The sequence below is a fragment of the Equus przewalskii genome, chromosome 8 (genome assembly GCF_037783145.1).
Source record: "Equus przewalskii isolate Varuska chromosome 8, EquPr2, whole genome shotgun sequence".
NCBI classification, from domain to species: Eukaryota; Metazoa; Chordata; class Mammalia; order Perissodactyla; family Equidae; genus Equus; species Equus przewalskii.
Genome location: NC_091838.1, coordinates 53,451,769 through 53,468,909, shown reverse-complemented (window position 1 = coordinate 53,468,909; position 17,141 = coordinate 53,451,769). Strand labels below are relative to the sequence as shown.

Below are 17,141 nucleotides of genomic sequence, written 5' to 3'. Positions count from 1 at the left end.
GAATAGCAGATAGCCAAACTAATGATAACAAAATAAAAATAATACAGTCCTTGACCTCTCCCATGAACTATTTCTAAACCACATCTTTCGGGGGAGATTTGAAATTTTGTGGTTAATTCTCTTTTGGAATTAGAGTTTCAAATTCAGAAACTAGGCTATCTGAAAAGGGATATCTCCTGGTTCCAGCTGGGTCTGGAAGTTACCAGGGTGAAAGGCCACAAAAGAAAAGTGTTGCCTTGATGTTCCAACATTACCATGAGCAAACTCCGTTCCGTCTTCTCTTGTGCTTTTCATGGCCTGATTGGCGAAAGCAAAGAAGCACAAAATATTTTGAATAGAATTTTAACTAAGTCATTTCCTGGACTCATCCACATTTAAGTCCAATTCAACAGATATTTTCTAAGTCCAGGATCATAATGGGGCAGTGGACATTAGTTACAGATAAGCTGTGGTGCTTTACACTGAGCCAAATAGCACCTATACTTAGAGAGAAAATAAGAGAAAAACATGTTATTAACATAATTCAATGTTTGCATCACATAAACCATAGAGTGAAACCTTCATGAAATTTCTTATGCTTTAGGAACTGAGAAAAAAGAAATAAACCCTGAGAAATAGTGCAACTGTACAGTTAGGCTTCAATATATATAAACAAAATATTGATTTTTAGCATAAGAGTTTTCTCAAAGACAAATGCAAAGAACCTTTAAAACTATTGATAAAAAAACATTTTTAGCTTCCTATGGGAGTTTATCATTATTTTCAACTAAAGAATACCAGCATCATGACTAAGTCTATGTGCATTGGCATCTCACCCACCTCTGGCTTGGACGTCCATGTTCTGAGTGGCACTGTCTCTGACAAGGAATCACATTAATATGTGACCTACCAAGAACAGATAAGTAAATCATAAAATTTTCAATGAATTTAAATTATTAAATGCAATATCAATTAAGTCAAACCGCTTTTAATTTTATCCTGTCTTTGCGTGTATTCATGACTATTTTTAGGTATGAACATTGCGTTTTCACAACCAGCATGAGTTCCTGTAGAACAGCGAAATTGGACCGTGGGTTTAACTGTAATGGAGATTTGGTTCCAAAGAAAGGTTTTGCCGTTGTTTCAGCCTCATGTACACAGTTACAAATGCACAAATAAACTGAATCTCAACCGTAATTAATCCTACCCACGTCCCTAGAACTAGGACTTAGATCGAGATGGTCTCCTCACCAGTGTCTTGGAGCAGCTATGACATACACCATCTAGAGGGCAGGACATGGTGGTCTAGAAGGAACAAGAATCTGGACATCTGAGTTCTAGACCCAGCACTGCTGCCAGGTTGCTTGACATAAAAGTACCATACACCTTAGGTTTGCCTGGTGTCCTACACAGACCTGCAAATTGTATGACTTCCATCATCATTCCATAAATTCTCATGATTTGACATCAATCATAATTACTGAGGAAGCCCTAAGTTCAGAGCAGAATCGCATGTAGAGCCTCAGCTGGCAATTAAGCACTATTCTTCAAGTATATTTCACTACAAGAGTAAGAATTAAAGTGACATACCGATGGTGACAGTCAGCCTTTATTTATTTAAAACTTCAAAATGAAGATGTTGTGGGGTTTTTTGGTCAGTTTTTAAAAGCATCTGGCAACTACTTTCTATGTTTACAGCAAAACCCAAGGACTTTCATTCCATTTTTAATGGCTTTTGCTGAAATCAATGATTTGTCTACTCATAAAAGGGCACAAAACATGCCCTTGAAGCTTTCTCATGTGCATAGGAAATCCTTTGTTCAAAATCAATATATTACAGTCAGGCTGAAAACATTACGTGGGAAATTAACAAACATGAAACACCTGCAATATCTTTGTTAACAAAATGACTTTCCAAACAAATGGCAAGCGTCACGTAGCACTCATAACTGCTCATCTGGGGCCCAAAGGGAAAACACAGAAATGAATTTTATGAAAAATGAATGATCATTCAATTAAACAAAAGTTGTGTATAAATCCATTTTCAACATTTAGTCAATTTTTTTATTCTTAGTTGCTTTACATTGAATATGCATTCAATCATGTGCATAAGTCATTTCACACTAGAGAAGCATTAGAAAATTTATTTAAATACACGAATCAAAATAAAGTAGAAATATGTAGAATTATTTGATGTTTCAATATTCTAAACTAAAAAAAGAGTACCATAAAAATCCACCTATGGCATAGAGTGCTTTGCATGTCCACATAGACTTAACAGTTTATTAACTTATGCATATATCATGATGTCATTAAAAATGTGTATATATATATATATATATATATATATATATATATATATAATATATACCTACAGTTATACATAATGGGTAATATATTCTCCAGAGAGTTAAAATGTATCTTTTTTTTTTTTTTTTTTTTTTTAAGATTTTATTTTTTCCTTTTTCTCCCCAAAGCCCCCCGGTACATAGTTGTGTATTCTTCGTTGCGGGTTCTTCTAGTTGTGGCATGTGGGACGCTGCCTCAGCGTGGTCTGTTGAGCAATGCCATGTCCGCGCCCAGGATTCGAACTAACGAAACACTGGGCCGCCTGCAGCGGAGCGCGCGAACTTAACCCCTCAGCCACGGGGCCAGCCCCCTAAAATGTATCTTTTTAAGTAGTAACATTTTAAGAAAATTGAAAAATATTGTGATGATAAACATCCTGCGTTGTTTATATCTTCTCTCCTATTTTTCCTCTAAGAGAAGATTAAATAAAATTAAAGCTTTTTCTAATAACTTAATTCATTATCAGTAGAATTAACTTGCATCATACTACCACGATGCCTTTGGAAAAGCATATAATTTATCCCTTATCTTATATACTTGCCCAAACCATTATCATTTCTTATTTTGGCCTACTTTTAAAAATGTACTGTCTTTTCCTTATACACACAGAAAGCTTTAAATTATCCATTTTCTCTTTGTCTTCGTGCTTGATTCTAGAAGATGAATGCAAACACACTCCCACACAAACACATACACATATGCCTACTCTCACCTTCAAGACTGGCCTTTGCTCTAAACTTGTGGCTTCTAGCAAATAGTCCATAGGCTGGGAATCAAGCAATGAGGCTTGTGAGAATAATATCTAAAACTAATGGGGGTAAATCCTGGTCAGCATGGCTTTAGGGTATGGACATTATTAAATCCAGTATGGCTGCTCAGGGACCTCTTACTTCCTAATTCTGCATTAGCTTTTGAAGTTGTGGGCCATCGCTGCTTCACATTTCTGCTGAGAGTTCCCATCTCACAGATAATTCTGCTGCCTATGCCTCTCTTCTATCTTCTTCTCAACATTTTTCTGCTTTCTTCTCATTTCTGCCTCCTGTCACTCTTCCCATACTTCCTACTTGCATGAGAAGAGCCTGTATCCATTCAGAATTAAGTCTTGTCCTGAGTCACCCAAGACCCTGGGTGTGACCTAGTCAGCTAAATATTGCTGGGGACTCTGTGACAGATAACTCATTGGAGTTCTATTTGGGTTTGACTTTGCTCCAGAAGTCAGTAAAAAGTAGTTAAGGTTCTTGGCTTCTTAGTTAAAGACTTTCACTACCTATAAGTTTTGGTGAAGTCAGATAGCACCTCTGAGATCCAGTTTCCTCATATATAAAACCATATATTGATAAATCCGCCTCAAGATATTTATGAGCATTAAATGAAATGAAGCATATAAAACATACTTAGCACGAGAAATTCAGAGTTGAGCACATAGTAAGTGTTCCATTAATTCTGGTTGATTTTGTTATGATCATGATTATTATAGTTCCACCAAGAAGATGATGGATAGTTAAGATTTTACAGATTACCTACAAAATATATACACCTAAAGAATTTAAACGAGAGGAAAAATAGTTCTTTTTGCAAAAATTTAATTAAAATAATAATGCAGTAAGTAAATGATGTTCTTGTGTTCCCTTATGCCAGGGGTGGGGGGACTATGGAGAAAACGAATAATACATTTTAAAAAAGAGAGCTTTTAGCTACTTAACTCAACAATTCAAATTTATTTACAAATAGAATATATCACATGTTTGTTATATTGTGATATAGCAATTCATATTTTATATATGCATACGTACATTTATACGTATATATATTAGATTAAATCATATACGATTGCCATTTTTGTAGGTTAAAAACAATCGTGTTGAGATATAAACCCACAGATATTTAGGTTCATATGCATATGTTTATATGAAATCAAATACAAACTTTGAAATTTTCAATGTAGAAGCATAAAGCTTTTATGTATTTATGTAGCTATACATATGTGATATGCATTTATGAAATCATTGGTAAGTCTCTCTCACCCTCACATCTACCTACAAAATATTGAAATATTGAATATGGCCTGCAAGCCTTCTTTTAATTTTTCCACACCGCTGAAATGCAAGGTATTACCGTTCTCCACTTCTAAAAGGCCTTTCGGATAAATTAGGATTCCAAAGAGTATCTTCAAATGGTCTTTCCATAAAATGCCCACACACCTGGCTGAAGAGTACAGATTACAATCAATCAATTGTTTGTACTTTGTCAGATATGTCATTTTACTTATCTGTATGCTCAATTAACTCAGTGACCTGTTGTATTGAAAATCACAGATTTAAGGCCAATTCCTGGTACTATTATCTCCCTAACAGTGATGGCCGAAAAAGTACTACAAGGATAATCCTTAAACCAATCACTTGATCCACATACATTCTGATGTTTCTTAAATACTCGAGAGATATGAACCATTAGCCACATCTAAGATTTAAAAAGAATGTTTGAAGAATTGATCCCTTTTAGCAACTTTTTAGGAAAAGAGTAGCATCAAGGACTTTGGCTTTTTACATTATCTCTGGTAGCAGGGATAATTGCCTTCCGTGTTCTCTGCTAAGTTTGCTAAGACTCAGAATTACCAATTCCACATTCCAGGAAGTTTTCTCTTGAGGGTTCATCTGAATTGAAGTGACCCTCTGCCGCAGCTTTCATGGTTCTTCCTTGAAGTCATCCTGGTGGCAGACACACCATCTGGATTGAAATTGGCCGGGCAACTGAAAGGAAGAGCTAGATAAAGTCAACAGCTCCTGGAGTCAAATTGCTTATTGACTGAATGTCGGCTGGTGAAAGATAGACGTGCACCTGCTCGTGTCCCTATTCTTTCCTTTTAGATCACAAAGATTTGGTTGGACAGATAAGACTAAATGAAAAGAATGAATAATGATTCCTTCCTAAGGCTTGCTAGATCTCTTTGCTGATATTGGTGTGGGTAAAGTCTTTGAACTGGCATAGCAGCCTCTTATAATTTAGTTCAGGTAAGCTTTTTTACATGTTTTATTCATTCAGGTGTTATCTCTTCCTGAATAGCTTTCCGCAGGTCTACCTGGCAGACAGAGTGTATGCTCCCTACGTACTCCCGATGCACTTGATCCACACCTCCAAGATAGCAATTTTGTGCATTGTCTCTCTCTGGTGCTATATTTAAACTGGAAACATTATATTGCTAGCCATCTTGTGACCGGGTAGAGAGTCAATAACAAGTGAATCAGGAAAAAGATAAACCAATTCCTATTCATGTTGTTTGAAACCTGATCATGCTTTACCTAAAACTCTATCCTAGATTGTTCAATTATGTTCATATATAATATATATGAACATATATATACGAACATATTTAATATATGAACATATATTATATGATTCAATGGATTATCTTTTTGCTTAAGCAACCTTGAGTTGGGTTTTCCTCTATCATGGATGATACTAAACATGGATATAGTTATCATGAGCTATCATAGAAGACCCACTAATATAGTAGGTTTTCTCCCATCATCTTAACATGATCATTATTGTGATCACGTTAAGAGCAGGTTGTGGTTTTCTTATGTCTATATCTCCATTGCCTAGGAAAAGTCATGCAAATAGAAGATGTTTTATCAACATTTGTTAAGTTAATATGCAATGGACTAAACTAAGAGGGTCGGAAGGCAGGCTTTTTAATTGAAAAACTGATTGAAAAGACTCAGTCTATTTGTCTTATATTTAGACTTTCATTAATTTTTAACTGATGACAACTAAAAGGGGATAGTGGGACCAGTAAGAGAAAGAGATTGAATAGAATTTGGAAAGATTAGGCAACACTAAACAAAGGAAAGTTGAGGTAGCAGTAGGAACTGCCCCATAGACAAGTAGAAATACAGATCTAGAGGTCAAGAATGAATCAAATACACAGTGTCAAAAATGCTTGCATCTTGGAAATCTTCTTTGTAGAAGTTTGAAGCCATGATAGATAGTTTGCAAAAAGAGTAGATTTATAAGGAATAGACATCCAAGAACAGAATTTTGGTGGACATCTATATGGTAAGTGAGGAGAGGAAGATAACCTAAAGAAGATGAAAGAGAAAGCACAATTAAAGAAGTAGAAAAGGGACTAAGAGAGTTCAACACATAAAGCAAGGGGAAGGATCAGCAAAGACAGCTTCTATAGAAAAGAGGAAGAAGGTCAAGACATGTCAAATGGCTTTGACCTTCATAGTAAACCTTAAAACAAGGTTATATGTGAAGAGTGAGAGAAGATAGCAGTGAGATTTAGTCTTGAAAAAAGTGGAAAGATTTGAAATACATTCTTCACGAAATGTAATCAAAAGTCTATTAGAAATGACCAAGGGTTTGTCTGAGCAGCATGGAGAGCACAGCTGAAGTTCAAAAACATGCATTTGGATGGCAGTAAATAACCTCACTTTACTATTTCCAATCTAGAAGTGAGGGTGAGAAAGTGAATAAACATCCTTCCTTGGGTCAGAATCCACCCATGCAAGGGGTTCATGGATGGAAGTCAGTAGATACAGAGAGCTTTGAATTCTCCCTAAACTGTTCTTTAATGACTGACCCTGAGGTGGAAGTAGGACAAAAGAAATGGGAGGCTAGGAATGGGCTGAAGGTAAATGGTGGGGATCTAGATTCTGAATTAGCAGAAAGACAAATTCATTAAGTAAGAATGAGAGAGGAAAAGATAAGAGTATGTGGTCAAAGAAAGAACTTTTATAAAGATCAATTTTTAATTCATGCTTTTAAATCAGTCTATTATTATAAGAAGTTTAAACCACTTTGACAGATAGATAAACACTTGTATCAGGTCTCCAGGTCACTCCTCCAGCTCTGTCTAGTTGATACTTCTTTTGTCCTCTTCCATCAGGCTTTCCATGTCTGTCTCTCATTTACCATACATTCCCGCAGGCATTATCTTCCATCTTATTCAATCTCAAGGGCTCCTACAAAAATGTATCCTTAGTTCTGACACGTGTAATGTTCAGTAAATTCATTTTTGTTATTGTCTTCCTATGTTTTAAAAATGTTACTACATGTCCAGTTTTACAATATCTAATCATAACACTGAGTTTCAGAACTCTCCAGGACTTAACAAAGAAAGTAATTCATCATGCAAATTAAAGTTATGAGATTAACACCTCCTCAATCAACGTGTTGTATTTACATCATATATCATTTCATCTGATATAGTCTTTAAAACTTAACTATTCAGATACAAGCTTACAATATATAGCAAGATTAGATTACCTGGGTTCTTTTAGACTTAAACAACAATGGTATGACCTGATTAATACATGAATCAATGAATAAAATAAGCCAATTAGCCAACTTTGACAAGTAGAGGCCGGTTAAATATGATCCTAAATGTACCCAGTCAATTGTAACTTCCCTGCATTTAGTCAGCTACAATATTTGGACTTCAGAATGACAGACAGCAGGATTCACCACTCCATTGGCTGGACTCGCTAGCCTTCTGCAGCCTGCTAGTGCCTTGTCCAGAAGAAAGAATAGTAATATAATGTTGCCATTAATAATATTATTATTAACCATAACAACAATAATAATAACTACCATTTCTTGAGTACTTATTATGATTCAGTCAGTCTGCTCTGTGTTTTGTAATTCACATACTTACCTCAGAGATATGCTCACTTATAGATTAAAACTTCTCACTTTATAGATTAAAAAAAGAAAGAAAAACTCTGAAGGTCAATCTACCCTTATAGAAGGGGCCTTCTTCAAAGCATAGTATATAATACAAATGTCAAAGGTAAGCTCTGAATGGAGCTTTAAAATTGATTTTAAATGCTATAATACTCAAAAATGTAGCCTGGATCAAACTTTCAAGCACAATGTTTGCTAATTAATAAATAATTAAAAACAAACAGTCTCATCTTTCTGGAAAAAATGACTTTTTCTGGAAAGAACGTATTTCATTTTTTCAAAAATACCAAACTATGTTTCAAAAGAATGAAATATCTACATCAGATATGTTGCCATAACAACAACAAATCCATAGTATAAGTTGTACCTTTTATGGTAGGATCTTCAAACGACTTTTCCAGTTATAGGACTTACATTCATAGCTTGGATAACATTTTTATACAATTAGTTTCCATAAAAATAAGATGATACCCAACTTTTTCTTTTTTTCTCTGTTATTGAAAATATGTGTGAAATAGCTTCCCTCTTCCCACACAACAGCCTCTTCACCCACATCTTCCTGAAGAGGAAAAGAAAAGGGGAGGGAAGGTGGCAGAGAAGTGGGAAGGGAATGTGTTCTCCTTACATAACTAAATAAGGGAGGGCAGGAAGTGGTATATCCAACAAGAGAAGTATTTTCTCCTTAGATAAATGATTTTCTCCATCTCTCACACAGAAAAGGAAAATGGGTTTACCAGTGAATTCCTGTTGACCACATCTTCCTGTGTTCTTCATACTCTCAAGGGATCATAAATTTTAGTTGATATTTCTTTACATCCCCATTTTTTAAATCTAATTTGGTTATTTTCAACTTTTCAAAAGAACATCAAGTATTTAGAACTTAGAAAGGTTTTGTTTTAGAAAAGTAACAGTCCATTAGCTTAAAATAAGTAAGCACAAGTGAACAGCATTGATGTTTTTGAAAACGATACCTTTATACAATCCATTGACTGTTCAATGCCATTAAAGATGGTTTTTGAGTAAGCATTCATATATTTATTTTTAAATTTCTATTTGCATACATTCTGTGTAATGCTTCTCCCCTGTTGTATGAACCCACAGTCCTCTGATTACTTATTCTGCATTGATATTGCAATTGTTATGGTGGTGTTTAGACTTAATTATTAATATAAGTGGACAAAACCATTAGTGCAAACGTGAGCTACATAGAAAACCATGATACTATTAAATGTTATAATTCTATATTTTTGTTGTGGGAACATATCTGACATGGATATTTCACTTTCTTGAAATATAATTATTTTTGAAAATTTGAAATATTTATATTGAGATAGTCATTCTTTCCACCAAGATCGGACTGTTTTTAATTATCTATAAATTAGTAACATCATGCATTTTAAGTTTAAGTCAGGCTAGTATTTTAGATTATTAGAGCATTTAAAATCAATTTAAAAGCATTGATTCATTGTTTACCTTTTGTATTCTTATTATGGAGACTACTGTGACTCAAAGTGATTGAAAGCAGATATTTATCAAATAACATGAGACTTTAAGGGCAAAACAGTAAAATATTCTTAATCTTAAAAACTTCTAGAAAATGGCTAATGAGACAAGTTACCAAAATAACATACGTTTATTAGAAAATGCTAAATCATAAATATTTTATAAATATACTACTTATATCCTTAGTTAAGGACTACTAATTATGGGTCATTTTTGTATTTTGATCTTATTAATAAGAACTTAATGGGTGAAGCTCAGTGAATAAAGCTCTCAGTAGAGACTATCTCTAATTAAATTTACTTTTCCCCGTGACTTCTAGCCTTTACTGAGCTCCTCTCATATATAACCTAATTTCAAATCTTATTCATTTTTGTTTTTTCGTGTATCATCTGCCTGATAGTTGAACTTCAGGTCACTAAATAAAAAACAAAGTTTACCTCCCTTTTCTTTCTAGGTAGTTAAATTGGGTCAGAGGTTCTTTTCTACTTTCTAAATCTAATTATTTTAAGAATTTTTTTAAATAAAGATTTCTAGGAGGTCTTCAATATAAAGCTATGGAGAAACATTACTACCTACTTTTAGCATTTTAAACCTCCATACTATATTTTTATACTTGAATTAGATATCTTCATCTCCTCTTCCTCCAAAAATGTTTCAGCATTTTTTAAAAAACTTTCCCATGAAATGTAAGTAAGAACATTTTAGAAATTTTGCAGGAACATTGACATAATTGTTACCAATTGGAGGTATTACACGATCAGGTCATTTGTCCCTTGAGTTGTTGTTCTGGAAAAGATATAGAGAAAAACGAGATTTAAGAAATTAAGCAAAATGTAAGAAGTATTCAGTTAGAAATTGCTCTACAGCTTTTTCCTTTAATTTTGTAATTTTGTGAGTCAGCTCAAAATCTAGTATTGTCTTTATGATTGATTTTTTAGTAAGTGCAATATTGACGTTTATTTGGAGGAAATGAAGACTTGCTTAGCTATACTTGGAGTCCATTTGGGTACTAACGGTACTGATATTCTTATTCACAAATTGCAATCTTTTTTTTTTTTTTTTTGCAGTTTTACTAAAGGGAGGAAAAAAAGAGGAAGAGAAACCATTTAGAGACTGTGCAGATGTATATCAAGCTGGTTTTAATAAAAGTGGAATCTACACTATTTATATTAATAATATGCCAGAACCCAAAAAGGTAAAACCAGAAGTGTTTGTTTACGAGATGTAAAGCAGATCCTAGTTGAATTGCTGAATAATCAGATTGATTTGTGAGCTTGTTAAACCTAAAATATATATGCCTGAGCTTTTTTCTCCCAAAGATACTCTGTTTCCCAGGTCCATAAAAGATGAAAACCCTATTGTACAGACTTCCCCAACCCCCACCTCCCATCCCTCTTTCACACAAAATTTTCTGTTTATTCTCTGCTCATTCCTGGGATGTTCCATTGCTCATAAATGCTTGCCTTGTACAGATTACATGTTGAGGTCACATGTACTTCAAGTGCATGGGGAAGAATTAGGAGCCATCTTCCAAAGTCCCAAAGACCCAGATGGCACATATCATCTACAGTCCAAATACTGTGGAGAGGAAGCCAGGGACATATAGCTATTTGCAGAATCATTGCTCCTATTAGGGTGAGAGAAGCCTATCTTAACTCATAATCTTGAAATGATTTGCTTTTCATATTTACCTAAAAGAGTGGGTTGGAAGATAGGATTTATCAGTATGTTGAACAGGATCCAAAGTAAACTTTGAAGTAAGCAAACACTGTCTTCCTGCTCACATCTCTTTTATATACTTTCTCCCTATTTATTCATTAAATCGTCCATCCATTCCTTCATTCAATACATATTAAGTGGATGTCATTCATTTGTCAGTCACGGGCTAGGGACACAATATAGAACAAACAGATCCCACTGTAGTGATGAAAACACACTATTTCACAGATAATTATAACACACTGTAGACGGGTAGTGATAGAGACAGTCTGTTTAAAGCAGAGTGTATGGAGAGCCATGAGGAGAGCCCTGCTCTCCAGTATATAGAAGCTTTAGCTAGATGCCCATGGCCCCCCTTGCAGTGCTCCATCCTCAAAGGATGAAATAACTTTCTTCCTCTCTTTGCCCACCTAAATTATCAGTCCCATGTCACCATTTCCTCTGGGTACTGTGCAAATGCTCTTGGAAGGCTTCCCCTAATCTCCTCCAGGAACTCTGCATGACTTTCTCACTACCAGAGTTCTACAAGGCAAAGATTGTGCCTTTTTATCTTGATTTCCTGGGATCTGGCATGGCTTCTGGCGCATAGTAGGTCCTCAATAAATATATGCTCAAATGAATGAATGGATAAATGACCTGCTGATGATAATGTCACACTTCTATGTACTATATAGTAAGTAAACCTAATTTACTTAGTCTTCTTGACTGTTAGTCTCCTTTGATGGTGAGGGAAATGAATCTTGGAGACCACTTTGCCAGATTTCATGTAATTGTCGAGAGGGAGAGTCTGGACTCCACCAGCGTCCTCTCTCTTTTAATTTCAACAAGGATTAGGGGTTTAAGTTAGCTTGAGGGTTTTTTTTCCACGGGCTAGGGCAAAATTTTCTTCTAAAAAGAGGCCTTCCATGCTGTTCCATAATGGGGATGGAGGGAAGAAAGCACAGAGGGTAAAAAGGCAGGAAGCACAGTTCCATACGTTGCTACCTGGGCCACCTACCAGAGAAGTTTGGTTTCACTTGTTTTTCATTTTGAGCTTCTGTTAAAGACTTCACTGAATCAAGTGCTCCATTTGATTAAAAAACAAAAAAACAAAAAACTCTGAAGGTACAATGGCAAGTCTAGGAGTAAAGAGAAGAGGGTAACATCGTAAGGAGGAGGCTTTTGGATTCTTTGGATCATGTGATATGAAGCCTCCTGACTCTACTTGCCCATATCTTAAAATCATACTTAAGCTTAAATTCAATTCATACACACATGCACATGTATATACACCCACACACTGACACACCTACACATGATATGTGAAGTGTGTCAGAAACTGTCCCGGGGGGGCAGAGTGGAGCTAACATAAAAACTCTCTGTAATTTACCTACAGTGCTGCCCAAGACCTGAAAGAACCCCTAAATTATTGTCAGTTCTACTACAACGTGCCTTGACTCTAAAGATAAAAGTTAACTAAAAATTTTAAATGACTTTCTCTTTAGACTACTAACGGTTCTATGATACATACAAATATAAAAATGAAATTAACTTTTAAAGTTTTGGATTAACCTTCACACTTTTAGAATCCTTTTCACCCCATCACCAATACTGCCAATGGCCCTGGGGCAGAGGGGCAGTTCAAATAAAGTTTTGATTATTCCATGAACTTTAATTTATTTATAACTGCAACTAGCGTTTTTGTTTTGTTTTATTTTGTTTTCTGTGAGGAAGACTGGCCCTGAGCTAACATCTGTTGCCAAGCTTTCTCTTTTTGCTTGAGGAAGATTATCCCTGAGCTAACATCCATGTCAATATTCCTTTTTTTGTATGTTGGGCACCACCACAGCATGGCTTGATGAGCAGTGTGGGTCTGCACCTGGGATCTGAACCAGCGAACCCCAGGCCACTGAAGCAGAGCATGCAAGCCTAACCATTATACCACTGGGCCACCCCTGCAACTAGTGTTTTGAACTACTCTTACTTCAAAACATTTTGAGGTGCAAATGATGCACAGGCTATTTGCAGAACCACTGTTACTGTTAGGGTGAACGAAAAGTATCATATCTTAACTCATAATCTTGAATAAATTTGCTTTTCACATCTTCAGAAAAGAGTGGGTTGGAGGATCCAATTCACTAGATCAGTGGCTGACTCCTGTGTTGGCTTCATCAGGATGGCATGATTTAAACTTACATTGTGCAAAATAATGGATTTTGCATATTACAGAGCTTCAGGGTCGTTCTTGAATAAGTGAAATTTAAAATATTAAATCCCCAAGTGTCAAATATCTGCTGGACTAAACTTCTAAAATTTGAGCTTAGGAAAAGACAGTAGCCTGAGCAGGTTAGCGGTAACATCAGTACAAGCCTATAAGAGGCAAGTTTTATCTCTGTAGAAGTGGCCTCATGGCTGTTCAGACGGAAGAAGGAGAATTTCCACCTCATCTGGTCAGGACTATCATTAGATTTAGTTTTATTGGAGATGGTAGCAGAGTGCGGCAATAGGGGGAGGTAACTGAGCAAAAAGAAGGAAGACTTTGGTCTTTTTTTTGACTTAGGTGTTCATTCCCTCGTTTTATTCTTTTCCATTTATGATCATGGATTGTCTCACAAGTAGTAATAGTGTTCTATTATGGATACTTTTGACTACTATGCCTTCGCTTTTTTATAGGTAGTAGTTTTTTTAAAAAAATCGCTTGTTATAGCCACATAGCATGGCATAGTAAGAAAAATATTGTATGAATTTCCCCAGAGTAATTTAGAAGCTAATTAATACAATAGTTCAAATGTACTGAGCATTTACAATTTGCCAGGAGCTATTCTAAGCACTTTACATATAGGTACTCACTTGTTTCCAATAAGCCTATGAGATGGGTGCTCCCATTATCCCTATTTTAGAAAAATAACTTGCCCAAAACATGTAGTTAATAAATATTGAACACAGGCTTTGTGAAAAAGGAAATCAGTTCCAGACTGTAGCATCTTAACAGGGGGCTAAGTAAGATAATCATTTATTGGAGTAACGGCTGAAGTGGCACTATTCATGATTTTTTATATGAACCTGTGTGAGTGACACAGATAAGCGTTTGTTACCAGAAAATTATGTAAAATTGATTTGTGTTCAGATTTTAAGCCACGCCACTTTTCTTCTAGCCTGTAATCTCATTTTCTTCTCCTGTTTTGATAGAGATCATCAATATCATCTCAGTCCTACAAAAAGTGCTTGCAAAATGCATCTTTAGGAGCTTCACCCTCCCAAGTGCATTGTGCTTTGTAGATATAAAGTTTGGTGCTACGTTTGAATATGCTTAGCAAAAGCTTTCCTCATTGTAATGCTTGCAGAAGTTCTAGCAAGGGTAAGAAACTCAAGAGAAGCCTATAGAAAAACAGAACAAAACAGAAAGTTCAGATATGTGGGATGTGGATCAGTCGACATAACTGGGCTATTTTGGCAAGTGACAAAAACTATCAACAGGAATTATTCCTCTTTTAGGCAGAGTTAAAGTTGTGTGTACACAGAATTGTTATACAGTTATTGATTTGACTGACATCGTTCCGTGCCAAGAAAGACTATCTTCAAAAGTTAGAAAAGTGTTACCTTGTAAAATGTGATGGGGAAGCCAAAGGCAGTTTTCCAGAACTATTAAATTTTTTAAGCAGATAGAAAAGGAAGATTAGATCATTTATGTATTTATTTTTTGCTTTTTTATTATTAGTGGCTTGTTGTTATTTTCCTCTCTGAATTCCCTTCTATGCATAGCAGTAGGAAATAAGACTTTCCATTGTATTTTATAAGTTTCTAGAACCAAATGCCTCATAGTCTGCTTAGTTTCATTCAAAAAGAAAACCGTTAAATCATAACTCTGCTTATTGTAAAATATTAAAAAATTGTTTCTGAATTCATAATTCCCCTAATTCTTGGAAAAGGACTATAACAAATGTGTTGAGCCTTTTCTATTTAAGGTTATGGAAAAATAATTAACATCCACAAGCCTAATCATTCCAACTTGTATGGAGCATAAAAGCATAAGAACTATGTGAATCAAATTTCCCTTTTCTGTTTGGGTTTAAATCTCCATATTATGTTAAAAGGTATTTAATGCTTGAAAGCTTTGACCTTGCCTGGGATAGGAGCCAGTTCAATCTTTTCTTGGATAGAGTTAAGCCCAAGTCATGTGACCAATAAATACAACAGGCATAGTAAATGTGGCAGGGCCCTCGTCTACAGGAAGGACACCGCCAGATAGCACAGACCACACAATATTGGCGAGTGAACGTTTCAAGTCCTTTTATGTCTCAAATCTTTTGAAACAAACCACCTATTTTCTTGAACTTCCTTCATCTGTTAAGCATAGGCTTTGTATTTTTCTTCTGACTAGAAATAACATGGCATTTCTTTTTTTTTGCTAGCTTGAGTCCAGCTTCTTAAGTATATATGTATATAATAAAAAGTAGCATGCTCAAAGATTAGTGATGCCAGTATTATTAACAAGAAGCTGGTAATCATAATCGTAAGGACAATTTACTGAACTTTTATATTTTTTGGTTTTGTACATTCTGTATTATTCATAATAAATTATATGTAATGTTATATATAATAGTAAGCTATATAATATGTGAGGTATTATATATACAGAATATATAATATATAATACAAATACATGTTATCTCATATGTAAAATACATCTAAGAGATGAGAATAATGACAGAGCCTATTTTCTGCCAAACACTATTCTAAAAACTCTTTATGGATCGACTCATTTAATCCTTGCAAAAGCTATAAGAGCAGAGGTGGGATTTGAACACAGGAAATTTAGCACCCAATTCCACGCCCCTAACCAATGTGCCATTCAGCTCTATTGTGTCCATATTCCACAAATGGCAGCTGTTCTCGTTGCTGTTATTATTGAGTCCTAATAAGAATTGTGGAGCATATGTCCAACCTCTTAACTTCTCTGCACCTCAGCTTCCAACGCAGTAATCTGCCTGGGTAACTTCTTTCTCCCCGTGTAATTCTGACTTTCTCTGGGTCTTTATCTAAGAACTGCTCTCAGCACTCCTTAACATTTCCAAGTCACTGGAAACCTTTATTTAAAATGAAAATTGCCCTTTTCTAAAATTTGTGAGTAATTTTAAAACTTTAAGTGCATACAATTTTAATAACCTAGATAATAGTAATTTAAAAAACTGTGAAGGATAGTTTTCTCTACACACTCTATATTTATAAGTGCAGTTATTCCTTTCCCTGAGTGTGTAAGTGGACTTTATAGCTTTGCAAACACAGTTTGGCAAACTTTCAGGCAGTCAATGTCCATTAGGAAATAAAAATCTGGAAAAAAATTCTGGATTAACTGGTTAAAGCAGGGTAAAATTTAATTAAGAAACAAGTGAAATTAGTTTCCTCTAGCAAAATGTTTTCTTGACATTTTCACTTACTCTTATTTAAGTTTCACCAGTAAAGTTCCACCATGGCCACTTGTCTTGAATCACCACCTATGCCCTCTTTAAACTATGTCATCTGGATTTTATTCTCATGGGAATTCTCAGTCTCTCTCTCTCTCTCTCTCTCTCTCTCTCTCTCTCTCTCTCTCTCTCCTCGAGGTCACTAATGCCTCTTTCATTTTAAATTTAAGTGTGTATTTTCTTAATCTTTGTTTATCTTAACTTCTCTGGAATATAATCTTTATTTATCTTGACTTCTCTGGAATATTTCATTAAGTTGATCACTTCCTCAACTCAAAATCTATCGCCAGCTTTCATTGCATTCCATTAATCAAGTTTTTCTATTTTATCTTTCCTTATTGCATCTTTAGTTATTGAACAAATGTTCATTCAGTGCCTGCTAAATGTACTAAGCTGGGCACTGCTCTAGGCACTGGAGACAGCAGCAAATAAAGTGACGCCTTTGCCTACCTAAAGGCT

General features: G+C 35.1%; 1 protein-coding gene across 6 annotated transcripts in view; it reads left to right on the top strand.

The window, feature by feature from the left end:
- Positions 1-17,141, top strand: part of ANGPT1 (angiopoietin 1) — a 241,338-nt gene that overhangs the window by 175,835 nt on the left and 48,362 nt on the right. For all 6 annotated transcript variants that reach the window (XM_008523700.2, XM_070630821.1, XM_070630825.1 and 3 more), the window contains exon 5: positions 10,587-10,714. In XM_008523700.2, coding sequence (XP_008521922.1) covers positions 10,587-10,714 — 128 coding nt within the window. The remainder of the gene's footprint in view (positions 1-10,586; positions 10,715-17,141) is intronic.